Source organism: Aptenodytes patagonicus, chromosome 18, assembly GCF_965638725.1.
Source record: "Aptenodytes patagonicus chromosome 18, bAptPat1.pri.cur, whole genome shotgun sequence".
Taxonomy (NCBI): domain Eukaryota; kingdom Metazoa; phylum Chordata; class Aves; order Sphenisciformes; family Spheniscidae; genus Aptenodytes; species Aptenodytes patagonicus.
The window spans coordinates 3,264,774-3,291,583 of record NC_134966.1 but is presented as its reverse complement, the minus strand read 5'-3'; the positions used below and the strand labels follow the sequence as shown (position 1 = coordinate 3,291,583).

General features: G+C 50.4%; 1 protein-coding gene across 4 annotated transcripts in view; it reads left to right on the top strand.

The window, feature by feature from the left end:
• WHRN (whirlin) overlaps positions 1 to 26,810 on the top strand; it is a 58,480-nt gene that overhangs the window by 20,779 nt on the left and 10,891 nt on the right. For 3 of the 4 annotated variants that reach the window (XM_076355501.1, XM_076355500.1, XM_076355498.1), the window contains exons 3-7: positions 10,216 to 10,341; positions 22,617 to 22,819; positions 23,209 to 23,245; positions 24,578 to 24,790; positions 25,126 to 25,338. In XM_076355501.1, coding sequence (XP_076211616.1) covers positions 10,216 to 10,341; positions 22,617 to 22,819; positions 23,209 to 23,245; positions 24,578 to 24,790; positions 25,126 to 25,338 — 792 coding nt within the window. Of the gene's footprint in view, positions 1 to 10,215; positions 10,342 to 22,616; positions 22,820 to 23,208; positions 23,246 to 24,577; positions 24,791 to 25,125; positions 25,339 to 25,441; positions 25,541 to 26,810 lie in introns of all 4 variants that reach the window. The other variant, XM_076355497.1, reaches the window with a different exon arrangement.

Sequence of the window (26,810 nt, the reverse complement as noted above, 5' to 3'; positions counted from 1 at the left end):
TGATCCTCGTATGGCCCCAGACAGCCCCTTCCCGTCAGTCCCCAAGGAGGTGCGATTACAGGTGCCCTAGCTATCTGGGCAGCTCGGCTGCTGCATGGGCTGGTCATCAGACCGAAGCACCCTCCTCTGTGCTGCTCCTGGTCCTGAGCTTGTCAGGGCTGTCTCCCAGGGGGGTGCACAGGAAAATGAATCCAATTGAACTTTGCAAGTTAAAAGAGCTTTAATTACCATAACTTAATCTGCTTTGGAAGCGAAGGAAGCCAAGTTGAATGAAGGCCACGTTAAACTTCGAAGAGTATCCATGCTGGGCTTGGCTGCTGTTGGATACACTCACTCCCAAGGTGGTGGTGGTGGGGAGGAGGGGGCAGGTCCAAGTGGCCCACTGTAGCACCATTCTAGCTGAGCTGGGCTGCAGGACCTTGGCTCACAGAAGTGGCTGCCCTTGTTCTGAGCTGTGCTTCTCCGGTGCTGTTGCTGTGATGCCTCTTTGCAGCAGTGCTGCACTTGCAGAGCACTTGGAAGATTTCCCAGCCTTGGGTGGGATGCCCAGTCTTCATGGCGCTACCATCTTGTGGCTTGCTGGCTTCGGGACCTTTTGCCCAGATGTGAGGAGTGGTGAAGAGCCTCTCACTCCACCTGGCTCTTCCAAACTCTGAGCTTGTTCTTCCATTCCTTGGTGCCACTTCACAGTCGGACAACCCTTTGACTTCTTGTAGTGGAGGATCGCGCTTTGACCCCAGGGCAGGGGGTGAAGGCCCCTCTATTAACCTGGGAAGAGTCAATGACAGTTGCAGGAAACGTTTGAAGCTCACAGAAATGGGTGTGCAAAGATCTGATGCAGTGCTGGCATCATGAGAACAGGACGTATTCAACCTTCTCCTGGCACTACTCCTCCGTGGCATGTCAGCAGTGACATTGGTCGCTCTGCAGTTCCCATCCTGCTCCTCTGTGCCACGCTGGCTGTGTACCGCATTTCTAAGAGAAGCTGTCAATCATGTGTTGTTTCAGTCCTGGGATCCCCACGCAGCTGTGCTGGTGGCCCTTGGCTCCTTCTGCTACTCCAGACTTGACTTCTTGTGTCAGACTCCAGTGTGGCTCCTGCTCTGCTGTAGCGCAGCTCTCGGCGCTGCCTGGAGGCCTTCTCCTTGCCCTGTTAGCTGGCCTCCGTCCTTGCTGACCACAAGCGTGATGCACCCTTTCTCCCTAGCCTGCTGGCTCAGTGGTTCAGAAGTGCTTTCAGTGGTAGCTGTTAGCCCTGGTGGGACCTGAGGTTGTTCAGAACAGCACCCTGACCCCTCTGCTCTTTGCACTGCCTTGAGCCTGCCTCCAAACCCAGCTCTTCCTCACAGTCCTGCTCATTGGTGTCAACGTGCAAGGCTTGGTATGCACGTTGTGATAACCTCCACTCCTGAATTCCCATCTGTAACACCGGCAAAAGAAAATTACTGGATGCTACAACTTTTAAATGACCAAGGCCACCCGGACACTTCTGTATTCAGAGGTGCCTTGCTTTGCCAGCTGATGGTGAAAGTAAGCCTCACCACGATCAAAGGCTCGCTTGCAGTGAGGAGAGCCTGACCCGGCCGGTGGATTTGAGAGGGGTTATTTGGTATGACTGCCTGTGTCAGTTGTCTGAACATATGCTTCAGGGCATGAATTAGCTGAGTCACTTCGTCCTGACTTACTGTGCACCATCGACATGGAAACATGTCCCAGAACATGGGAACAGCCTGCCTCTAGTTTCTTCTCTTTTTAATTTGTATGTGTAGAGAGAGATATTTTTAACTTTTGAAAGGGGGGTTATTCTATTCACAAATATCATGCAAATAAATGCGAAGTATTCCTGGTTAATTCAGCCCAGTCAGCTGGAATTGACAGTTACCCCCAAGGGCTATTTGATTTCTGGATGGTTTTACATTCTGAGGAAAGGGCTGGGGATTAGTTGGTTATTTCCCCCCTCGCCTCCTATTTCTAATCGATCTGCATGTCCTGGAATACATATGCAAAAGCTTTCAAACAGGCACCGTTTGGGAAAGTACAGCAGAGATCAGACTTCAGCCCTACAGCAGGAGGCTGAAATGATGTAAACCAGGAAGTTTGTTAATGCTTTGCTACAGTTCAGTAAGCCTGCAATGCTACTGTAGTTAAGGTGATACTTCCAGCTTTTGCAAGGTTAAATTCAAGGTTGGGGGAGGCATCCTACATTCATCAGGCAATAGAGATATCCCTGTCTGGCTACCTTTCCCTCCAGCTCATCTGTTCTGTATGCCTGAAAGGATGGGTTTTGTAGCATAGTTTAACAAGTTTGCTTATCTGTAGGCAGAAGCATTCATTATCAAAAGGCTTGAAATGGAAACCGCTGCTGTTGGCGTGTGTGTGATAGTGTAACCGATCCGTCTGGCGGTGGAGGGATCTGGTGCGTGGCTGTGTCCCTTCCTGGAGCAGGCACCCGGACGGTGCGCTGGAGGTATGGAGCAGATGGGCTGGACTGGTGTGCAGCCAGGTGGTTGGGCTTTCAGCTGACAGGTCAGTCTGACGTCCTTGGATAGCTTTGCTGTAGCACAGGTTTACTGCAGAAGGCAGCCAGCGTTGCTGGCCTAGGGCTGACGCATTCTTCGCCCTTGGCTTTCTATCGTATTTTTGTGTGGACACTGAGATTCCTTTGCTGTCAGCTGTGGAAGAAGTCATTATGGGGCTTTGGGAAGTTACTGGTGGACTGTCAGCTGTCCGCTGGCTTTGCTTTCACCATCCTGTCCCAGTCAGTGCTTCTGGACCAAAATCCAGCTTGCACCAAGCTTGGGTCAGAGGCTATTCTGTGTGGATGAGCAGGAGGTGAATGCCAAGATCTGGGCCAATTATTCAGTGTAGACCTGACCTAACATGAATGATATCTCGTGAGAAGGCACAAGAAGGGATGCAAGAATTAAAGGGAATGGAGGGATGAAGGAGGTGCTGGCATGTACGCACTTAATAGTTGTGCAAATTATTGCAAATCTTACGCTTTCCATGTCTGTGTTGTCTGTGGCAGGTTGAAGAGATGGCCGTATTTCCCAAGTTTTGCTATTATTAGTTTCCTGCAGTAAGGGTAGCCTTCCCTGTAGTCGTAATCAGTGGATCCAGTGTTTCATCAGAGCCTTGTGCCCATCTTCCCTGTAGGTGAAGTAGCCAGTGATGGTGGTCAGTAATAAGCATGAAACGAAGGGCTTGCGCTAGTGCAAAGCTCTGGTGAAACATTCTTGGAGCCACCTGTCTCCAGGACAGACGCAGCAGCAGGTCACAGTCCCCCAGCGCCATCCCAACAGAAGATGTAGCCTGCTTGCTGGAAAGATGGGACCTGCTTCCAGTGGTCACCTTGTGCTTCGGAGCAGTTTGATTTTTATGATCTGTTCAGGCTTAAGTCCTCTACATTTTTCATAACAGCAAGGGCCATTTGTGCTGTGAATTGTCATTAATGTACTTCTGGGATCAACAGCTTATTTCATTAAAAGCACTTTGGAAACCGTCAGCCGGCAAAAACTCGTAGGTGCTGCTGAGCTGGGAGGAAGGTGAACTGTGCAAAATGCTGTGCAAGTGTCGGACTGCTAATTCTCTGAGAAACGCCATTTCATCAGCTGAATCGTTGCTCTAATGTGCTTATTGCCAGGGGAGGTGCTTATTCCTTTAAGCTTTTGGTGCAGCAGAAGAAAGAAAATATACGTAAAGAAGAGAGTGCGAACTTGCCTTCAGGCAGTTCTGTATTCAAAAGTAGCTATAATTATTATAAAATAAACAAAAAGAAAAATATATCTGTGATAACATTGTGTGGCTTGAATGTTTGAGACACTAATGATGACTACTTGAGCATGAAGGGTAAGAGATGCAGGAGAGAGAAGGAAGGATTTCTTTCTATTAGATTACAATGACATTTTCAGTGCAAAGTGGTACAGCTCCCTGCATCTCTCACCGTTTGCTTTCTCTGACCTTGCTGGCGTTTTGCTTTGGTTTACAGCTAGAAGCCTCTCCAGGCTACTCGAGGGTATGCAGGTTTCCTGTAGTGACTGGAGTACGTGATGTGAGCCGCTGGTCCCCCAGTTCCTTGGGGATAAAAGGTATCCTTCTGCCTTGGGCGGTCTGTAGCACTGTCCCAGCAGACTTACCCCAGAACGTCCCTTGGGTCAGGCCTCAGCTCACCTCGCCTCATGCTGGCAGGCAGCAGTGCCATGTCTTCGTTATTTCAGGCACTTTAAGCAGAAGAAGCACCCAGAAGTGATAAATGTGCCCCAGAGCTATGGAGTGCTGCATGAGTCAAGCACTGCCCAGCGGGGAGGCAGCCATTGGACTCGACAGCAGTGGGGCCGAGAGCTGGGCAGCACTGCTGGGCTGAGACTTGGGATCAGGCCCTGTGGCAGAGGACTTTGGTTTAGAGGCTGTCCTGCACTGCTTCTGTTGTTGCCTGCCTGTTCCTCTGCTCTGAGTGTCACCTCTCAGCCGTGGGAGATGCTCACTGCCCTGGCACACACCTGCTGCAAGAACCCGTTTGCAAATCAGTGCCCCACACATGCCTGTTGTGTAGCCAAAGGCAGCACTGGAGCTGTGCTGGTATTAAACACACTTGGAGGTGGCTGCCGGTGTAGCTGTGTCAGCAAAGTCCCCAGCATGGCCTTACAAAGCCTGCCCTGGAAGGGGGAGCTGTTGTTGAGGCAGCTCTGATGGATCTGGCTCCCCTAGCAGCTCCGACTCTGCTGCTCCCAGTACCTCAGTTAATGGGTCATGAGCTGGCTCTGCGTTCCCGTGAGCTGTGCTCTCACGTTTGCAGGATGTCTAGACATAAGCCAGTGGGGTTTCCTTGGTAAGCAGGAGGAAGATGAGCCCTACAAGCCTCCTTCAGTGTTGTTTTTGTTGTTTAGTAGCAGTAATGGCATGGAAATAGCTGTCGGCATGGGTGAAACCTTCTTAGCCGTTCATGCAGCTGCGTGCTGAATCATACTGATGCAGAGTAATTCTTGTCTGAAAGTGCTTTTTCTGATGGTAAAATTGAATCTGTCAACAGGTTAATTTTGTAAACCCAGAGAAAAGAAATCCCATGCAAGAATCAACTCAGAGCAAATGTCTTACTGATGATGGCATTTTTTTCCTTCATTTCCTGCTACAGGAGGCGGCAGATGTTTCAGTGTTGAAATGGAAATTAAAATTGTGACCCTGATCTTCCAAATGCTTCTGTGTTGTACACGCGGGAGTAGCCTGGGGCTGGACGCAGCCTTGGTATGGCATAGGGAGGAGGTGGGGACTGCACAGCATCTGTGCTACCATGAGCCTGGGAATACCTGGCCCTTCTCAGCAAGGTGCGGGGGGGTTACCTTGCCTGGACGTCCTCAGTTTCCCCCCACAGAATAGCTGCACTCCTGCACAGCCTTGCTTGCTGCCTCTTTTTTAGGATGGTGTTAGGACAGCTGTGTGTTTAGCAGCTTGGAGTGATCCCAGCTCTCCCTGATATTAGCCCCTGAGCTATGTTACAGCTTCTCACTCTGAGCTTCAGCCTGGCAGCAGAACAGGGGGAGAGCTGAGGAGGGAGGAAACATAAAGTGGAAATATAACCAAAATGCTCTCTTCTGGGACAAGACTTGCACAGAAGTGTTAATCGTACATGTACAAACCTGCTTACTTGAGTGGAAAAGCCCAAGCAGAAGGGCTTGGTCCGGGAAATGGTCTGTTGGCGGTCTGTTCCCAGTGGGGCCCAGGATCAGCGCTTTCCTTCACAGCAGGATCAAGTCACAGTGGTGGGAACCACTGGAAACAACAGCCTGGTCACAGTGGACATATGTAGCTCCCTCCTTGGACAGCAACTTGGCTTGTGCTTCACTGTCATCCCACAGTCTCCCTCCCACCCCACAGCTGTGTCGGGAACATGGGCATACGGCGTGGGAGAGGTCCCCTCAATAGGGATGGCAGCGGGTATGGACAATCCTGGGCTTGGGGCAGCCAGCGTGGCAGTGCCAACCCCACCTGACATCATGTCTGCAGTGTGCCCCGTCACTGGAGGCAGCCTCTCAGAGGCAGGAGGCCCTTGGGAAATGGTGTGCAAGACAGTCTCCCCTCTTATCCCTAAGTCCTTAACACGGAGTGACTCAGCCTTTGCATCATCCTGGCAATCAGCTTATCTCTCAGTTTGGCTCCTGAACACTTTCTCTTCACTCCTCCGTCCTGCCTCCCTCATTGCTCCCCAGTCTGACCAAACTGAGCCCCCTGCCTGCGAGCACTCGCTTTATTTCTCGGCTATTCCCTAAATCTGCAGTTTGTCAATAAGCCAAATGCTCCGAGAGTGGTTATTTCTCTGGCCGCTGCTGCTGCCACGCTTTTCCCAGCAGCCTGAGTTTCTATTGTGATTTCCGCAGGGTTTATTCGGAGAGGCGTAGATATTAGTTGATTAAAAAATGCAATTAAGCCCTCAACAACCCAGCTTTCTGGGGTTGCCAGCAGCGACATATTTTTAAGTAGCGCTTAGGTTTTTTCACGCAGCTTGGGTTTGCAGGAAGGTCTTTCAGACCGTTATTGCTTGGGGCTGTATTCATTGCTTTCTGCTTCTTGAAGACTGGGTTTGCCTGGTACGTGTGTAAACAAACCGGCGCGCACAGCAGCATGTCAGGTGTATAGGGAGAGGGAGTATCTCTTACTCGATCTGATGATATCGGGGTGGGGAGAACAGCTTCTCAGCTTACCAGCCTGTCCAGATAGTGTTAAAGGGAAACGTAAATGTCTTGATACGGAGCTACCCCTCGTGTTGCTAACTCCAGTGGAGTGCTGGCACATATATTTGTTGTTCAGGGACTCGTAGAGAGGGAGTGTTGCCGTTACCAGTCTATTTTGACCCTGATCTGTGATTGCATGCACTTTGCTGCATTTCTGCTACTCGTATTTTTCCCAAAGTTGGGGAATTTTTGAAAGATATGGCCACGGTGTGGTGAAGAAGTTACAGTAGAAGGGAAACCCTGAATGCCATTAGACAAATGGGGAGAAAAGAGAAGGACTTTGGAAAAGATTAATATTTTTCTGGTTTTAGTAAAACCCAGTGAAATAGCCTATTAAGTAATCATTCTGTGTCCAGAGCGATGTCTTCGCGTAAAGAGAAAGTTAAACTGCCCTTGATTTTGACAGGCAAACGCTCTGTTGGGTGGGTACAGTGCCCACTCTCCTCCAGCCTGAAGCGTGAAGGTCTCTTCATGGTTCCTTTATAATGCTTCAATCCTAGAATTGTTTCCAGCGCTTTGTGCACTTTAAAGCAGGGGAGGGACTAACCCAGGGAATGCCAGTTTTGTGCAGCCCTAGACAAGGACGCTGATACAGGTAGTTAATGTCTTACAGTTCTCGCTCTCCGGCTTTCCACGGGACAGCCGTTTCTGGAGTGCGGGGAGCGGAGGGCAGCGGCGCCGTGCTGAGAACCTGCTTGTGTTGGTAGTGCATTCATGGGATCACCCCAACTTTAGCTCGCAGATCCATAGAACACATGCAGCTGATGAAGCATTAATGCAGTTGCCAGCCAGCTGTGATACCGGTATAGAAAAGTAGGAGCTGTTTTGGCATCCATTTCTTAAAGTACAAAATTTTGCATTGTGTAGTCCTTAGGGAGATTTATGTCCTGCTGCTGATTTCTGTCTCACTGCTGCGTGACCACCAAGATAGAAAATGGGTTTTCAATACCAGCCTCTCTAAGGCTGGGCTAAATTCCCTGCTGATGCTGTGTCCTCTAGAGAAGCAGGTTAATTAGTGACTTGAAGCTGGAAATTACTTTTCCGTCCAGGTAAATTTTCAAGCTTTTGATTTGACTGTGACGAAGAGTTCTAAATATAAAAGCCATTCACAAAGAGTCTGTTTCTGGTTGTTTCTATCAGTGTGAAACACATTTTGACTTTTCTCATTTCTTTTTATTCCTGCTGTCTGCTTTTCTCCAGAATTGACTTAAAACTTAGGACAAAAGCAAAAAAAACCTGGAGTTATTCATTTAGAAAATGTCGTGCAGCGAGTGAACAAAGGATGTTTTAAATTGGGAGTTCTTAAGGGAGCTAAACGCAGGCTTGCTCATTCACTCTGAATTCTCACCTGAACTTTGATATATCATCAGGCCCTCTGAGTAGGAGAGGTTGGAAGAAGGCAGATGGGAAGCTGGCTGATAGCTTTGGTGTACCTTGCAAAAACAGCCCTGCGGTCAGCGTTTGGTGGGGAAAACAGCTGTCCAGGTGCTGCGTGGTGCTTCAGCCTGTCGGAGGTTTGTGGAAAATATTAAACATCTGTTGCAGTATGTGCTGGCTGTTCTGGGCAGGATAGATGGAAAATCTGTCCTAGGATTATTAATTAGAAATAATAAGGCACATGGCTGCGCGGAGGAGTCCTGAGTGCCTTCTGTGCCTCGGACAGGCAGGGTGCCTGTGTGGGGCGTCCTGCGAAGCTGCCATCTGCACAGACCAGGGACTGCTGCAGGGGCGATGGCTGGGCTGGTGGAGGTGTGTGAGGACCAGCCTGGGCTCTGTCGGGGCCTTTCCCCACTGCAGCCTGTGCTTCTGCGTTGTCTGTCTTGTTGCTTGTTCTCTGTACCCTCTCCGGGTGAGAGAGTGCCTGGAGTGGCCCCTCGCAGCCACCGCTACATGAAAGAAGGGCAGAGAAACAGAGCTGGGCTATTTCCCTGTCTGGATGGATGTGGGTAGTTGCTGTGTAATCACATGTTTGCACAGGACAGGGGCAGGCAGAGGGGAAATGCGCAGCCAGTGCTGACGGGCACCGCTCCGTCAGTGGTGCTTTGGGGATTTCTCTCGGCTAAGTATCTAGCCCAGAGATGCACCTGTAAAAGGAGAGCACTGAAAACTGCCGCAGGTCAACTTTTCCTCTGGTTTATGGTTGTAATCCTTCCAGGCCACGTGTGCTGCCCCTCACGTAGCTGAACCCTCTCGGTCCTCCAGAGCTGGCATTTCCTTCTCGTATTCCCCACTGCCTCCCCTGTCCCACAGGAGCTGCCCTGTCCGGCCAAGGGACATGGCGGGGGTACAGCTATCCTGTGTTCCAGCTGGCCGTGTATGTTACCTCTCCCTTCGCCTGCGTGTTTTCCTCCTTGCGTTTCTGAGGATTGCGGAACAGGAACAGAAGGGCCCCTTTGGTGCTGCTTTGTCACCCTGTGTCCTGTCACACCTGGGGCTGGTGTCAGGAGAGGTGCAGTGGGCCTGAGCAGCCCGGCCTTCAGCCAAAAAAGAGCTTAACAGCAGCTCCCTCTGGACCCTGAGGGTGTTTGCCATAAACTGGAGTGAAACCTGTAGCTTGCTTTATTACTTGATGTTTTTAGTTGCTAATACTGGAGGCTGGGTTTTTGTAGAACAGACAGGAGGAGAAGGGCAGTATCCAGCAGAGCTCTGGCAGTCCCTTATCTGACCGACACCTTAGCTGGACTCCAGCCTCTAGAATGGTCTCTCAGCCCTTGCCTAAGCTGTGTCTCCTTTCCTGTAGCCCAGACCCCCTCCTGAAATAACATTACTTGCTCCTCTTAAGGCATTAACCTCCTTCCATGCCAGTGCTTTACTTGATCTGTCACTGGCTCCTGGATGTCATTCCATCATCTTTCTCTCTTCTTCCAAGTTTTCCTTTGGAAGAGCCAGACTTCCACACCTTCTCAATGTGATCTGCTCTCTCACTCCACTTGACCCTCTAAATTATTGAAAAACAGGAGAAGGCAAAACAAACCCAAATCACAGACGTTGCATGTTTTCCACACTTCACTGGAAAATGCCTCCCCTTGGAAGAATCGCCCTATCTGTCTCCCCGCCTCCCGTGCCTGTGGTTAGCTGTGGTGCTCTCCAGGGATGCATGGGGCATTGCCTACCCTGCAGGTCATGTACCTCTAAAGCATCCTTTGAGGCACAGCCAGCTCTGACCGTTTGTCCAGGCACGGGGAGATGGACAAGCCTAGGGAGCCACAGGAGCAGCTAGACCTGCTCTCCCCCCTCCTCTGCATTGCTACAGGAGCCAGCTGCAGCAAGGAGGGGATATCACTGGTTCAGAGCTCCGTCTGGGGCTGCGGTTGTCTGGAGGCATCTACAGAAGTGGCTCTGTCCCAGGGTGTGTGCTGCTCACTAGGGAACCGGCGGGAGAGCTGGTGGCAGCAGGGGGGACGTGGCTGTTGTCAGAAGCGTGGAGCTGAGACTGCTTTTGTGCAGCGCTCAGACACCACATAAATGACCTGTTCCCCCTCCTCTGCAGGTGAATCTGGTCCTGAATGAAGGGAAGTCCCTGGGCCTCATGATCCGAGGAGGGGCAGAATATTCCCTGGGCATCTACATCACCGGTGTGGATAAAGGCTCTGAAGCAGAGAGCACTGGCTTAAAGGTAAGAGTGACCCCAGAGTGGGCTGGGGCGGGAGGTAGAGCTTCACACGCTGTGGCTGCAGGGCCATGTCAGCACATAACTGCTGCTGTTCCTACCTCTCTGTCCCCAGCCAAGCAGGGCTGTCAATGGAGAGGTGAGCATTGTGTTTCTAGGGATGGCTTTTCAGGGCAGGTTCTTTGGACATTCTGGATACTAAGCCTAGAGGGAGCAAGGTTGTTGTGCAGAGAGAAATGCAGCCTTACAACTTCTGGAGTAGGTTGTACTTGCCTTCTGCCTTAGCACACCCCTTGAGATAGCTTGGGGATGTTTTTGTTGTAGGTATCTGAGAGTGCAGCCCAGACCTGGCAGGTGAAGACAGTCACTCTCACCTCCCCAAGCTGGCAGGGAAGAGTTTTCCATTAAAGCTCCTGGTCCTGTGCCCTCTTCCTGCATCTTGCATCCAAACCCATTATGTTTGGAGCTAGTGTTTTGCAGAAAGCGGTCATAGCCTGCAGCAAATGTGTTTAGCTGCCGCGATGAGAGGAGGCCAGGCTGGCTGCAGCGGGAGCAGGTGCGTGCTAGTTTCTTCCTGCAGCATTGGCATTTGCAAGGATCGTGTCTTAACAAGCAGAAACAGCAGGATCACCCTTGGGGCTAAAGCAGAGCTGATCTATCAGCAGCCTAACTTGGTGTGACCTCCAGCTACGTCAGGATCCTTCCATAGTCAAACGGGTTCCTAAAGGATGCTCTGTGGGTTGGCTGGGCCCTTCTGAGGCTGGACTGGTCCAGAGTCCTACACTTTCTCTGGAGACCTCTTGTAAAGCGAGATCCTACATCTCTTTCATCCCAGCTTGTACACATGCACACACATCACCTCCAAGCTTCTCCATCCTTCCTGCTGTACCAGGTCTCCGAACAGGATGGGACATCCTGGGACCTCAGCTGTTTCTGGAAGGGGCATTTGGGGTTAAAATTTTATATGTCCTAGGACGTTCACCAGTAAAATAAGTTGAAAAGGGAGCTATTGGACTTTGGGTGCAGCATCTCTGTGCTGCTGATGGATGGGGCATGTTTGAGACTCAAGTTTCCCAGGCTGTAGCATTTTACTTCATCACTCAGGGTTTCTTTTTTGGTGTTTTTTTTTCTCTCTAAATGACCCAACTCCTTGCAATCACATCGTGCCCTTTTTGCTTCCTCCAGTGCAATCCCATGGGCTCTGAGAGACAGTTCTTTCCCTGCTTCTTGTGTCAGTCAAGAATCGATGGACGTTAAACTCCCTAATGTTCTCTCAATCCCCTGAAATGGTGCTGGACTGCTGAGGATCGAGGGGTAATCTGCTCTGATCCCTTCTCTGTATTGTGAAGTGATATGTTTCTCCCTTGATCAACCCCAGAGAGTTTAGGGCTAAGCCTTCAGCTTTGCTCCAGTGACCCCATAAAGTCACTTAAATCTGTAAAGGCTGGTAGCATTAAGTGGGTGGACAGTCTGGTGGAGACGGCTGTGATTTGGGCTGGGACAGATACGATCCTGTCCCTCAGGTTACTGTGGCACAAAACGTTGCATCTAACTGGGCACTGATGTCACCAGGGTTCCCTTTATAGACAAAGAGACATTTGTTGGGGTAATGCAACCACTTCTGAACTTAATTGTCCGCTGCAGGCTCCTGTTTCTCTCTGACTCTTTTTCACACAGAATGAAAATGCTGAACTTGGAGGTTTGGATCAATCCAAGCCTTAATCTCTCTCTCAGGTCCTTAGCAGGGAAATGGGGTTTTGGACCCTGCCATATAAGAGGGTCACTTGGGCATTAGGGACAAGGAGCTGTGGGAGCATCCTAGGGAGATGGCTGAGTGTTTCTCAGGGCATCAAGAAGTGAGAGCTGCTGCTGGAAACTCCCTGCAGACCATCCTTCTCTCCCAGAGTATACGTTACTCCTCTGGGCTGGCCACCTCACAGCCGCTCTGCCTGCACGCCTGACCAGGGTACGCTGCCGTCTTCCAGGGATGTCAACGTGTGCTTGTTCATTAGCACAGGGTCGTGGTGAGAGGCAGCAGGGACAGTGCTCTGGGATGCGAGGATTTCAAGACAGAGATGGTAAGAGGCACAGGACAATTTGTTTCTGCTTAATAGAGCTGGAAAGAGAGGGACTGGCTCGAGCTGCCCCGGGCGTCACACGGGTGACTTTGCTGAGTCAGAGGACCCGCCGTCTGAAGCAAGCCTGTTTGTCCCCAGCGCCTGCTGACCTTGTGCCAGAGTGTCAGACTCCATCTCAGAAACACTAGAAGCCTGAAAGCTTAAAGGCAGGAAAAGAAAAAGAAGTTGCATTGTTTTCCTAAGGTTCTTTCTGTTTGTTTCATGTTTAGTGCTTCCATGCTGCTCCAAATCCTTCTCTTTGCTGCACGGGGAAAACTGCTGCTTTTCTTGGTTCAGTCCACCTGCCGGTGAGCTCAGCACAGCTAATGTCACACTGCAAACTCACGCAGGAAAAGTCACAGCAGCGTAACTCACGGTATCCCTCCACCTCTCATTTCATGCCTGGTAGGAAGGCAAGAAAATAATCACATGCACGCTGTAGTCGAAGCACATGGAGCGGTGCGTGCTACTCCCCTCCGTCCCTGCCGAGCAAGGTCCCTGCGCCGTGGCAATTGTTTGCACACCAGAGCCTCTGCTTATTGATTCTTTATATCTCTTTCCTTGCTGTTCTGTTTTCTAGTAACTGATTTGTGTGTGCCAGCAGGCCCATGCTTTTCTGAATGTCAGGCTTTGTGTGATTTCAGATACGCACAGACGCTTCCCACCCTGGTTTGTGTATGCTGCAGGCCGTAAATTCAGAACTGCTTGGAGGTTTGGAGATAAAGAAAGGCCTTTTATATTCTGCTGTTAGACACGGTTGGGTGTAGACTGCATCCACACGCTCCCTGTGCTGCAGGTGGTGGTGGAAGGGATGTGATACCGCAAGGAGGGAAGAACTCATGGGTAAATGTGATTTCCAGATAATTTGTTGCTCTCTAAAATAGAAAAATTGTGGGTTTGTTCCATGTGGGCTCAACCCAACCTTGCTGGGTCGATGGGAAGGTTCCTGCTGGCTTCCCAGGCAGTGAATACTTCTGTGGGTTTTGCTGCTTTCACTGAATTTGTTACCAGAATTGTTTGAGTTGATTCTGCCAGACTTTTCATTTTAGGGGAAACCTTCTTGCATCTATGGCACCAAATCAGAATTTTTGAATGTTTTAATAACATGTTTTACATGTCCCTTAAATTTTGATTAAAGGGCGAGCAACGTGGTACTGAAAGCCAGTCAAAACCAAGGAAGTTTCTCTCAGGCCCAAGCGCTAAGCTGGCTTTTGTCTGCTGCAGAAACGGGCCATGGTCCTCAGAAGTGGGTCCCAGAGGAGATCTAGCCCTGCTGGTGCCAGTTTGGGTACTGCTGCTCTGCTCCCTCCGGCTTCATGGCCACGAGGCAGAGCGCTCTGCAGGTGCCAGCAGAAAACAGGCTGGATCGCTGCAGTCAGTCAATAATTAAATATTCATACTCTCAGCCTTGGCCTTCTTTATGTTTATTCATTCATAAAACTTCTGACAATGTGTTCTTTGGGCATGTTTTAAAAGATGCTGCCTCAGTGTAAGTTCTCAGACTGAAAAAGGACAGGTTAGCAGAGGACTGCGAAGGAGGAACGTGAGCCGGTCTTGTTTGCTTTTGGCTTCTGTCCTTCCTGTCTCCTTCGTGACGTTCGCAGCAATGCCGTACAGGAGCTGAGCTTGTTCTGCTGGTGTTCATGGCTCTGCTTATCCTGATTTCTTCCTCGTTTATTTTTTCTGATGGTGTATTTTGTCAGGATTTTTTTTAAGCCAATTTTTTTTTTCTCTCCTTGACCTTGTCCTGGTTTCGGCTGGGGTAGAGTTAATTTTCCTCCTAGTAGCTGGTACAGTGCTGTGTTTTGGATTTAGGATGAGAATAATGTTGATAACACACCGATGGTTTAGTTGTTGCTGAGCAGTGCTTACACTAGTCAAGGACTTTCCAGCTTCCCATGCTCCACCGACTGAGCAGGCTGGAGGTGCACGAGAAGCTGGGAGGGGGCACAGCCAGGACAGCTGACCCCAACTGGCCAAAGGGACATTCCACACCATGGGACGTCATTCTCAGTACATAAACTGGGGAAAGCTGGCCGGGGGGGGCCACTGCTTGGGGACTGGCTGGGCATCGGTCGGCGGGTGGTGAGCAATTGCATCGTGCATCGCTTGCTTTGTGTATTCTTTTATTATTGTTGTTGTTGTTGTTGTTGTTATTATTTTATTTCAATTCTTAAACTGTTTTTATCTCAACCCACAAGTTTTCTCACTTTTACTCTTCTGATTCTCTCCCCCATCCCACGGGGGAGGGGGCAGTGAGCGAGCGGCTGGGTGGTGCTCAGTTGCCAGCTGGGGTTAAACCACAACAGTCTTTTTTAGCGCCCAACGTGGGGCAACGAGGTTGTTGTTGAGATAACAACAGATTAACCAGAGCGCATCAAGGAATTTATATCTGTTAACAGTTGCGGGTCACAGTATTGATTCATCTGTTCTCAATATTAGTTTATCTGATCTGCATCATGCTCTTTTTTTTGCTGTACATGTTAGAGATTGGTGTTGGGTTTTGCAGTTTGCTGTGGTCTGCAGTGATTAGTGATGTTTTGCCTGGGAGGTTTGTTATTAAAACACTGGCCTTGAGCTTAATCTGGTATTTCAGCTTTGTACTGAAGCCATTACTGTACGTCGGGTACCACTTTGTGGAGACAATTAGCAATTACAGTCCTTCCTCTGAGAGGTTTTTCATGGAGGAAATACAGAATGGCAGTGTCACTACCTTCTTCTGTGATGTTTCCTCCTTCGTTACAGTAACTTTTCAGTATCTTGAACATCCTTGGGTAGTTAAGATACTTCTATTGGTATTTCTTTGGAATATTGTTTCGGTTTTGTCTAAGGTTAATAAGCAATTTAAGAGTATCGTCCAGAGATCTGCCCCAAGGCTGGATAGTTATGAGTGGCAGGGTGTGTGGGATAGCATGGGCAAGTACCCAGGCCAGTGGGCACCCCCAGTGTTTTGGAACTTCACCCCTGAGCAAGTGCAGAATCCTGAAAAGTTAGTGGAATATTTGGAAGAAGTATGCTGTCACCCTGGCAACTCCAGAGAGACGCAGATCACTGCAACGTGCTGGGGCCTGGCTCGTGCCTACCGAGCCCTGTTCAGCACTATTCAGTGTTGAATAGTCTGTCACAACAGACCTTTACATCAGAAATAGCAGATTTCAGCTAGCTTTCGTTGGACAAACAACTCAGTACTGAGTTCCCAGCACAAAGGCTGGGGTAAAAAGAGGCTACCACGATCCATGTATATCCATATACAAAAGAAGGAGAGAAAAGGAGAGACTGTAGGTAGGAAGAGGTAAATGATTTTACATCATTGGTGGCAGTCATGAAGCTGCCGTTTGAAAACTGGCTTGTATTTGGAGGTCTGCATGTAGACAAACATACTGAAAAAGAGAAGATAAAAAAAGAGCCTCGTGGCTGCCTCGGAGTCTGGGGAATAAGCTGTATAGTGAGAAATTCGATGAGGAGGTGAGTGGTTGTGGTGTGCAAGACGTAACCTTTCCACTGGAGGCAGTGTGGAGTGGTCCTTCAAACGATGTCACCTTCAGAGGGACAGATATTGTCACTTAAATTGCTCCTCTTCTGGAAGGCTCCCAGAAACCTCCCCGCAGCAGTGCCAAAACCACTGCCTACCCCAAGAGACAATCTTCTCTCCTTGTATGCTTTCATTTCCAGTCTGTATCTGCTTTGTTCCCCATATTTGTATCGCAAGGTGTTTGGGGAAAAGAACGTGTTTTCAGACAGCGCTTGGCACCTGCTGTTCCCTTGCCTTGCTCCCAAATCTGTCTGTGATCCTTCCAACAGGCTGTGTTGACCTCACTGGACGTGGATTGTCTGCCCCGACCTGTTTCCCTCCTGGGGAAGCTGAGTACCTCCTTATTTTTCTGCGAGTCTTAATTTGGTCATTTCCAAATAGATTCATACTTTTTCCTGCCCATATTTTTAATTTCTTAAGGTCTGCTTTTGGTAATTATTTGTGCTAGAGAGAGACTCCTCCTACTTTAGTGGTATCCGCGAGTGTAATTTAACCTCTCTTCTAGCACATTAGTGGCATTAAATAAGACTAGTGCTAGTGCCAACCCATTTGGCATCTTATTAGCCCTGTTATTCCCAGCTCAATTTGGTGTCATTTAACATTAACTCATGTTTAAAATCTCTCACCTATTTTTCTGTCTGCGTGACTGAATTTCTCCCAGAGCCAATTTTGATTATTTTTAAGAGACTTTAGGTGCTCAGAACCTTTGTCTTAAGCCCATTAAGTTTCTCTTGACTGCACCTCCCTTTCCCATGTTATTTTCTCTGTCTCCAGAAAGAGAAGGAGCTAAGCCTGTCATCGAGGTGGCATTATTTCTGAATCCTGCTTCTTGTCTGCAGCCTGTCACCTTTTGCATGTTATGTTCAGCCCCTGCATTTCGGGGTAGATTTTTCCCTAGGAAATGAGAATAATCCCGTTTTCTGAAGTGGTCAGGCACTTGGCAGGTCCTGCTGTGTCCACCCACCATTAGCTGAGCACAACTGAAAAGTTGTTCCTGAAATATCCAGGGCAATAACTTTTCTGTGTTTTATTATAATTTTTTTGTGTCATCTTATTACTTCTTTTATTCTGTGCTGGTTTGGAGCTGTGCATACAGCAAATAATTTGCCAGAGTCAACGTTTGTTTTAATAGATGGTTCTCTTGCATCTCTGCAGTCTTCTGTTACCTTCCCAGTTGTCCTTGACTTTGGGGAAAAAAAAATAATTATTATCTGTGTTAATTAGCAAAAAATCCTTTCCAGCTCTAATAGGAGCCTATCATCAAGATAGGCTGATCTGCAGGCATTGGGGCTGTGCAACGATTCCCTTATCTGCCCTTCACCAGCAATTATTTTTGCAAGGTCTCTCTTTCCCCCTGCACAAGGTGCTCAAACTTACCTATTTTGTGGCTGGTGGTTGTCACCCAGTGTTAATATTCTGGCAGCACCAGATAGGGGTGGTCTTGTGCTGGGCACTGTGCTAACGGAGCACAAGAGACCAGAGCGCCATGAAGGACTTCGAATAAATGTTGAGGCAGTGATGAAGGACAGATACAGACAGATGAAATAGCATGTCCAGGGTCCCTCTGGTCTCCCTGATGCGTGAGGGCTTGCCAGATTCCTTTTGGTCCACTCTTGAAAGGAGAAACTAAAGAAAGGTTATTAAATCTGTATAACTGTCTTGAACAAAAAAAACATGAAAGTTTAATCCCTGATATGGAAAACTATTAAAGATTCATAATTGCAATAAAGCTATCTAAATGAATTTGGATTTTCATTGTTTCGGTGCTGCAGTGTGCCTGGTGCTCCTTATATTAGCAGCAAAATCCACTCCAGTGGATTGCCCCGTGGATTAGAGAGACCTGAGAGATGATACTCATTACACCTGAATGTGTGTTTCTCTTGGTGGTTTAGGCACTTGGCATAATTTTCCGTCCCTGTTATGTTGGCGGTCAGCAATTTTCTGATTGTTGGTTTAAAGCTGATAGAGCTCGAAGGGAACTTGAGATATTTTTGGAGTCTGATGGTTGGGAATATGGTCATTTGTGTCGTTTGCCTTCCCTTGGGCTCCCTCCCTCCCTTCCTTCCCGTTTCTTGGTCTCTGTGGATCAGCTCAGGTGTTGCTGGCTGCCTCTGGCTCTCATTCTGCAGCTGGTGCACAGAGGTGAGGTTGGCTCCAGGCTGTCTTTCTTTCAAACCAGGGAAGTTTCACATCCCTAGCATATGATTTTGGGAACCGATCTGTGCTCCGCAGTCTGCTGGGGTGGGTGTGAGTATCCTACCCTGACACAGCTGTGCTCTGTACTCTCTCCCCTCCAGCCAGCAGGTACAAAGGGCCACCATCCCCCTGGTCGTGACCTGCCAAGTCTGACCTGTGCCCAGTGCTGTCTCTTGTCCTTCCACAGGGAAAGTCAGAGGAGGGAAAGGCCAGCCAAGAGCAGGTGGCTCTGTTTGCAGCACCTGCTGCTTTGAGCATCTTACTGGAGCCAAACCAAAAGGTGGTGCAGCAGGACCCGGCCTGTGCCAGCACCAGGGCCTTGCAGTGGCTGTTGAAGTGCATCTGTCATGTGCTCCCTCTTCCCTTTGAGCTGCAGGCTTGCATCAGCCCAGCTTGAAGGCGTTGGCTCCCTTCTTGGCTGACCACGGGACTGTGGCTTTCTCTCTTACCTACATCATCTTTTTTGCCTTATTAACTGTGCAGCTGCCCCGTTAACAGCGGTTAAGAAGACGGCAAGCAGAGGGCATCGGCTGACCCATGTGAGGACAAAACTCAGGGGCCCTGACAGTGGTGTTGGTGGGGACTGGGCTCTCCTGTGCTGCCACAGCCCTTGCTATTCACCAGCCCCTCTGTGTGTCACAGAGGAAGGAACTGTCCCCAGAAGAATGAGGCAAATCTGCTCGAGGTCACTGGACGGAGCTGAACGCAGAACTGAGCTCTGCTGCATCCAAGCTGTGTCTGGTGCTTTTGCTCCAGCTCCTTTTCTCCTATTGATGCCACCCAGAGCATCCTTCCAGCCTCACAGAGCATCCTCTGTCCTTTCATCAGAGGGAAGGGTAAGCAGGAGCCCTTCTCTGGCTTCTCATTATTGCCCGCATTATTTTGTATAGCTCCATCAAGCTCCCCACACATTCTCTTCTCTAAATTTAACAGGCTTAATCTTTTCGATCTGTCCTTTCACAGGCACCTTCATCTGCCACTAATTATTTCTGTTTCCCTTCTCTAGAACTTTTCTCTCTGTGTCTCCTTGCTGGGCAGGCAGACATGTACCCAGGGAATGCACTCACAGCAATGTCACGCGTTCACTTGGATATTGCCATTACACTAGTTTGAGCAATTCTTGATATGTTTCTTACCACGGTTTCCCATCACATGTTTTTGTTGCAGGCTTACTTGATCATTCTCAAATCACAGCTGCACACTGAGCAAAGTGGTCCATGAGCTGTTGGTTATAGTCTTTCGTCTATGTCTGCTCTGTTCATTCAAGAGTCATCAGTCACATCTTGGACAGTTGCAAAGTCCTGCCTGGTTCTTCAAAGCACCTTTACCAGCCCCTTCTGACACCTCTAGTCTGAACTAACCCAAATAGTCGAGTGTTGCTGGTAGATCTTATAGAATCATAGAATCATTTCGGTTGGAAAAGACTTTTAAGATAGAGTCTAACCGTTAACCTAGCACTGCCAAGTCCACCACTAATCCATGTCTCTAAGCGCCACAACTACACGTCTTTTAAATACCTCTGGGGATGGTGACTCAACCACTTCCCTGGGCAGCCTGTTCCAGTGCTTGACAAGCCTTTCGGTGAAGAAACTTTTCCTAATATCCAATCTAAACCTTTCCTAATATCCAATCTAAATCTTGACTCTCTCCTGGGCTCACTCTCACACTGCTGCTGCAGGCATCTTAGGATTTTCTTCCCCACCTTCGGGATGTTCAGTAACCCTCAGGTTCTTCCATTCCTTTGCATCTTTTTATTGCTTCTCAGGGAGATCCTGCGCCATCTCTCCCTCTGCATCTATTTTTGCAAGGCCAGAGGAGCACAAAGGTCTCCATGCATGACCCTCCATGGCCCTGCAGTGGGCAGGGAGGGAAGCTGCCGTGCCGCCTTGGCACGCAGAAACTCTGCCTCTGCAATCCCTTCAATAGCCTGAGCAAATACCTATTTGCGCAAATGCCATACAGTGCATTTGGGGGATTTCTTCTGCCCTCCCCTGGAAAGCAGGCTGGAGTGAGTGAAATGCTCCTGGAGCTTTGTGCTGCTCTGAGGCCATGCCACCTCTCAGCTGTCATGGTGGCCAGCCACCAGTCCAAGACAGTCCTGGGGCTTCCTGCCACCCCACAGCAGCTGCCTGATTCTGTAACCATGTGGGGAGTCGGATGAGAGAGCTGAACCAGCTGAAAGCCAGCCCTGCAAGAAGCAGCCATGAATTTCAGTCAGATCCATTAACTGAGTGTTGTGGTTTAACCTCAGCTGGCAACTGAGTGCCACACAGCCGCTCGCTCGCTGCCCCCCAGCCCCGGTGGGATGGGGAAGAGACTTGGAAGAGTAAACGTGAGAAAACTCATGGGTTGAGATAAGAACAGTTTAATAATTGAAATAAAATAAAGGAAAACAGTAATAATAATAATAATAATAATAAAAGAATATACAAAGCATCAGTTTCAGACAGCCCGAGGTGGGTCAGTGGCTCATGAGATAAGCACAGAGCCAGGGTCCTGCTGCCCCTATCACCTGTGACAGAGCCCTGCGAAGTCATGTTCACTCCTGCCACCCAGGGGCTCTCCACCAGCTTGCTTTTTTCCTTCTCTCTACTTGATTTCTCATAAAGATCACCTCTCAGGTGGTCTGAACGGTGTCCATCACAACACAGACCTCAAGACAGCCAGGGGTGTGATCAGGGGTCTCTTCTGGCCCAAGCAGCAGGATTTCTCTCTGTCTTTCCTTCCCCATTCTTGTGCTCTCTCTGCTGAGGACGTCCTCATGGGGATGCCTGGAGAAGCCACAGTTGAGTTTTATCAGCACTGTGTCTGACACTGCAGCACGGCCACTCTGCCCTCGGTTCCCACCAGCCCTTCACTGGATGCACTAGTGGAAGGGAAACATTGTCCCAGGAAGACAAAGTGAGAGCAGTGGATGCCTTGACAGGCGTCCTGTTAGCCCTGAAGCCTCAGTGGTTGTTGGACCGACCATCTGAATGCCACAGGCTACCAGAAATCGAGTGGGAGTGTGTGTGTGAGTGTGCAGGTTGCCCATATGTGTGTCAGTCCTACTGCTACAGCCGCCTTCTATCTCAACTGGCAATGCTGTGTCTGGAGAGTAGCTGATGCAAGCCCTGGCCCTATGCTCTTGTGAGCTTCAGCATGGCTGTAGCATAAAACAGAGGTGATGTCCAAGTGCAGGGGCTGTACTGCGATTTCTGGATCAGCTGCTGCCTCCTCGGACCAGCAGCTGGCTTCCCCTCCCTGCCGGAGCAGTCGCTGGATCACTCGTGCTTTACGCTCAGCTGAGCTTTGCTGGTGGTAGTCCCGATGTCCGCTATTTCACCCCAGCAAAGTTCAGGGTAGCACTAGTGGAAGCTTGGGTGACAGCAGGGTCACAGCCCACCACATAGACTTGGCAGTGGTTAATCATGGCTTCTTACTGGAGTAAATGATTTTAAGAATCTGGAGAATTAATCCTGGTCCTCTGAGGCTTCCTTGATGCAGCGGCAGAATGAGAAGGACTGAGCTGAAAGGATCGTATCAATTCTCCATTTTATTTTTTTAGCCTTAGAAATTCTTCTCGCTCCCTCTTTTCTCCTCTCCTCCTCCAAGATGGAGGCGAGTTATTTAAAGGAATGTCTCATTCTGCTTGCAGAAAATAAGACTGTGTTTTGACAGAGCTGAACAGAAGCCTATGGTTAAGCAAAGATATGAAAGAGCAGTTTCAAAGAGGTGGCTTATCAGAAACAGGGTGAATTGTGATATGGGAGTGAGGAGGAGTGGCACTGAATGCCTTAGAAGCAAAGAGAAGGGGGAGCTGGGATGAAGGGAGAAATACCAGATGAGTGCTGTGTCTTGAACATGGCCAGGCTGTCAGGGAAGCTCCTGATTACAGCAAAGGCCCTGGCCACAAAATGAAAGCTCTCGGGAGCAGCTGGGGAGGAAATAGGAGGAGAGGAGAGATGAAATACAGCTGTCTCAGATCCTACAGTTTACAGAGCGTTGGAAACCGTGGTGAGACACTTGAGTTGAACCCTCCCTGCTGCACACAGAGATCTGAGGTTTGAGGCTTCCGCAGACGGTTCCTGGCCTCCCAGATCAGTAGGAGGGATTGGGGCTGGAGGTCTTGATATTCTTTGCAGGTTGTTTCTAACCAAGCGGGTCTGCAAATCTAGTTAATCGAGGGGACTGGACAGATTGGTCTGACTTGGGATCCTAAACAGGCTCCTCCAGGCTTCACATCCTTGTCCATTGCTGGCTGTTGGCTTGAGTGCTTGATCTCCAGCCACCGCCACTTGGCCCCTCTCCCTCGTCTTTCTTGGTGCCTCCAATTGCTGTGGTCCTAGTCTGGTGGTGGGGTAGACTGAGTAGCTCCTCCCTAGTGGGAGAAGGCGGCATATTCCTAACAGGAAAGCCCCCAGGCCTGCCAGGCTCACCCCATCCTGACTCCGCAGGTAGGAGACCAGATCCTGGAGGTGAATGGCAGGAGCTTCCTCAGCATCCCCCACGACGAGGCAGTGAAGCTGCTCAAGTCTTCCCGCCACCTCATCATGACAGTGAAAGACATCGGGAGGCTGCCCCACGCCTGCACCACTGTGGACGAGACCAGGTGGATAGCAAGCTCCCAGATCGGAGAGACCCTCGTCAACTCAGCAGGGTATGTGCTTGGTACACCCCATGCAAGCGTGCTGTGTAGGGCTGCCAACCCAGAGCTCCCGCAGGGTACGTACAGTCACCCAGGATGGGTGTGGAGCGGCAGCGTGTGAAATGGTGGCAGCCTGATGCACTGCGATGTGCATCGGCAACCTGTCTATGGGAGCACCCCCGGCGCTTAGGTGTGTGGCCCCCATATCTGGTGCGCTTAGAAGACAGCATCTCTGTCTTAGAAGACAATATGCTGCTGCCCCTTCCCTATTCTCTCAGGCCAGAAGCTTTTAGCTTACAGGCAGAGAGAGGAGAGTACATAACAGATCTCATGCCAGGCCTCAGGTGATGAGTGATGGGCACATGGTGCTTAGTGCTAACTGATCTTCTCCCTCCTTGCAGGGCAGTGGGCAATCATGCTGCGGAGGCGACAGCCAGGGTAAGAAATATCAGGCATTCCTGATGCCTTGTGAAAAAATCACCATCGTTGTCTCCTGTTTTCCATGGGAGGGGGTGCTTTGTGCTCCTGATTATAAAAGGGACGTTAGTTTTATGAGGACTGGTGGGTTTTAACTGGCTCTAGCCTTTCTCCTGCCCATCTCGCTTTGCCAGCTGTGTTTCTACAAATAGTGCTGCTGGTGGGTCAGTTCTGCAGCACATCTGGTGCCTCCTAGCCTGGGAACGATCACGTCAATGGGCAAGGGGCAGTGATCACACACGGACAAGGACCATGGGGACCCCCTCCACCCTGCAGAGGTGACCGTGAGGCCTTCCACATGGTGGCTGTCTCTGGGCCCTGACATCTTTCCCACCCTGGGATCTTTCCCACCCTGAAGCAGAGCTGAGCCAGCCCTCTCCAGCACACCAGTCGGTGGCAGGGCTGCAGCAGCGGCAGGGCCTTACCCAGTGCTGTGACTGCATCTTCTCCAAACACCTCTTCGCAAAGCACATTTCTTTTAAATGGAAATGAAGCAGCAAGGTTTCACAGGTGGCTCTCACTGATAACAGCTTTGTGCTGTTTGCTGGCAAAACGTGCTCCCCAGCCTCAATGCGTTTCAGCGTTCCCCGGGATAGTCGGGGTCTTGTCTGGCTCCATATCCCTACGCTGACTGTGCCAACACTGCCAGGGAGGGGAACAGCAAGGACCTCCTCTCAGAAATCCCTCTCAAAGAAAAAAGCCTTTCATCTGCAGCCAGATACGTCTCTCCCTGGGACTCCTTTGGTTGCCAGTGGCTCTTTCTTCACCAGGGTCTGCTTCGAGCTTGCAGCGGGGGCAGATATGCCTTTCACACAAGATGGGAAGCTTGCCTCTCTCTCGTAGCCCCAATCCCCCCAGCTCTGCCAGGAAGGAATACAGCCTGCTATTAAATCAACAGCTGGTCAAGGGACAGCGTCCGTGCTTGCTGAACAGAGCTGGGAAGCTGGTTTGTTTATTCAACTGGTGTTGCATAAACTCATGGCTCTGGAGTTACTCAGACAAGTAGTTGACACTGAGTAGCCATGCTGGTGAATCCTTGGGGGTACCTGCCTCCAGCCATTCTTGGCATCCCCCTTCCAGTCCTGCTTTCCAGCTTTGCCACAGGTAGTTGGGTGAGAGCACTGGTCTGAAACGCAGGCAGCTTGGGCTGGCAGGCAGAGCCCAGAGCAAGGGGGCAGTTCTCGGTCCTGCCTATGCTGCCCAGCTGTCTCAGCAGAGGGACAGCTGCCCTCCTTTCAGCAGCTGATTCCTTGGCATGCCAGGCCAAAGCCTATCTCCTTTCTTCTTCTGCAGCCTGTGTTTTACCGGGGCCTGGCTGGCTCCCAGGTAACGCTGAGCAGCATGGTGAACCAGACCCGAGTCATGCTGGAAGAACAGGCACGGCACCTGCTGAATGAACAGGAGCGGGCGACCATGGGGTACTACCTTGATGAGTATAAGGAAGGCAACATCTCCGTGGATGCTCTGGTCATGGCGCTCTTCGAGCTTCTCAACACACATGCTAAGGTGAGGCCCACACCAAGGTCAGGGACAGTTTCTTCTACCCCGTGGACTGAGCGGAGCCATTGTCACAGTGTGGCTCAGTGCTTCCGAGGTTATCTGCTCAGGATCAGGGGTGAGGGTATGAAAGCAAAATCTAGATATAGGACATTATGAGGGATACAGGCTGGTGTTCAGTGGCAGAGGAGCTTCTGGTAAAGTTTAGGACCAAACCTCCTCGTGCGTTACCTGCCAGTACATCTCATTACCACTGTTGAACAGTGTGGGAGGATGGGTCTTCACCTACCCAAGAATATGGTCATGCTCCAACCTCTCTTTGGTTGTCTGTCTGCCTGGCCCAGTTCTCACTGCTTTCAGAGGTGCGGGGTGTGATCTCCCCGCAAGACCTCGACCGCTTTGACAACCTGGTGCTGAAGAGAGAGATTGAGTCCATGAAGGCTCGACAGCCCCTGGGGCCCAGCATTGGCACCGACTCCTACTCTATGATGTCCTACAGCGACACCGTCTCTTCCTCCAGCAGCCACTTCACTGCCACAACTGTCAGCTCAGCCCGGGTAAGTCCCTCCTGGCTGTTCCTTTTTCTTTCAACACCTGCTCCTGGCAGCCCTATGAAAAACTCACTTCCCTGGAGTGCTATAAAGGCATTTCACCCCACAGGAAACCCTGTTCAGTCTGCTTCCCCGGTGGATTCCCCCAAAGCTCTTTTTTTCTTCCTTGTGGACTGGGTGCAACAACATGATTTGTAGGTGCAATAAGGTGATGCTGTGACACGTGCTTGGTATCTCTGTGCCCCTGAGACTGAGATGCCGCTATCGTCTGCATGGGGGCTGAGCCTGCTGCTAAGTGTCACTTTGTCCCCAGCGAGGGAGGAGGTCTGCTTCCCTTCCAGGACCTCCGCTGTGCAATGCAAGCTGCATACACACAGAAGTTTCAGCGACTTGTCGCTGCCACACCATGCCTGCCGCTATTCACCAGTTCTGGCTGTCGCTTTTAAATCACCTCCTTAAAGACACTGACTGTCCGCTCCCCATCCCAGCAGGGACCGCAGCGGCCAGGCCAGCTGCATCCTGTCCCGGCCCCTGCCCACTCTCCAGCATTAAGCAGCAGCGCTCCCACGTCTCTCTGCCAGGCCTTCATTGCACGCACTGTCTAATTAAGTTATCGTAATCACCTCAGAGCGTGCAGGCACACAGCCCCGAAATTAATTTCCTAGCCATAAAATGCCTTTCATCTTAAATGCATTAGCAACCTTGGAAATTAAAACCTTCATGAAAAGAACGGATGACAATGGGCTTTCTGCTAGTTCAACAGCAAGCAAACCAGCCCACGGCCGGGGCGAGTGGGATTGTGCTGTGGAGGGTGCAGGCAACACAGCCGGCAGGGGAGAGAGGCAGGGGGGCCTTTCCTGAGGCTGTGCCTGCTTATGCAGTTTGGTCCTGCTTATGCAGTTTGGTCCAGCCTCCCAAGAGGCCTCGGAGAGTTTCAGCGCATCAGAGCTGTGCTTTTGTCCCCTTGACTTCACAAATACCTGTAGGAAGCCGTCTGCTCTGTTCAGGAGGGATTACAGTGAGATCCTTTCTGGATCAGGATAAACAAAGCGAGTTTTGTGCTGCTCTCCGAGGGCCTGCTGGGAAAATCTTTCTGAAGTATCAGAGGGCTAACACAGGTCTGCCAGGACTTGTGCGCTGTGCATGACACTCTGTTCCCATGCTATCCCCGTGCCTGGGGCTGTACCACTTGCCTTGGGCATGCCGTGCTCTCCCTCCTGCTCTGTGACACCACGTGCCAAGCGTGGCTGCTTGGCCTGGTGCGTGAGTGATGGCCCAGCCCCACCTGGCACACGGGCCTGGAGGTCGGCGAGGGAGACTGGGGTGCTGTTCTGGCATAGAGAAGAGAGCGGGCACCGTCTGGTGGGCCTTGTTTTAAGAGCTCCCTTCAAGAACCTGTGTCCCTCGGTCACACTGCAGGTCCTCCCTGGCAGTGTGGCACCTCTTTCCATGGGTGTGAGAACACAGACCCCTCTGTG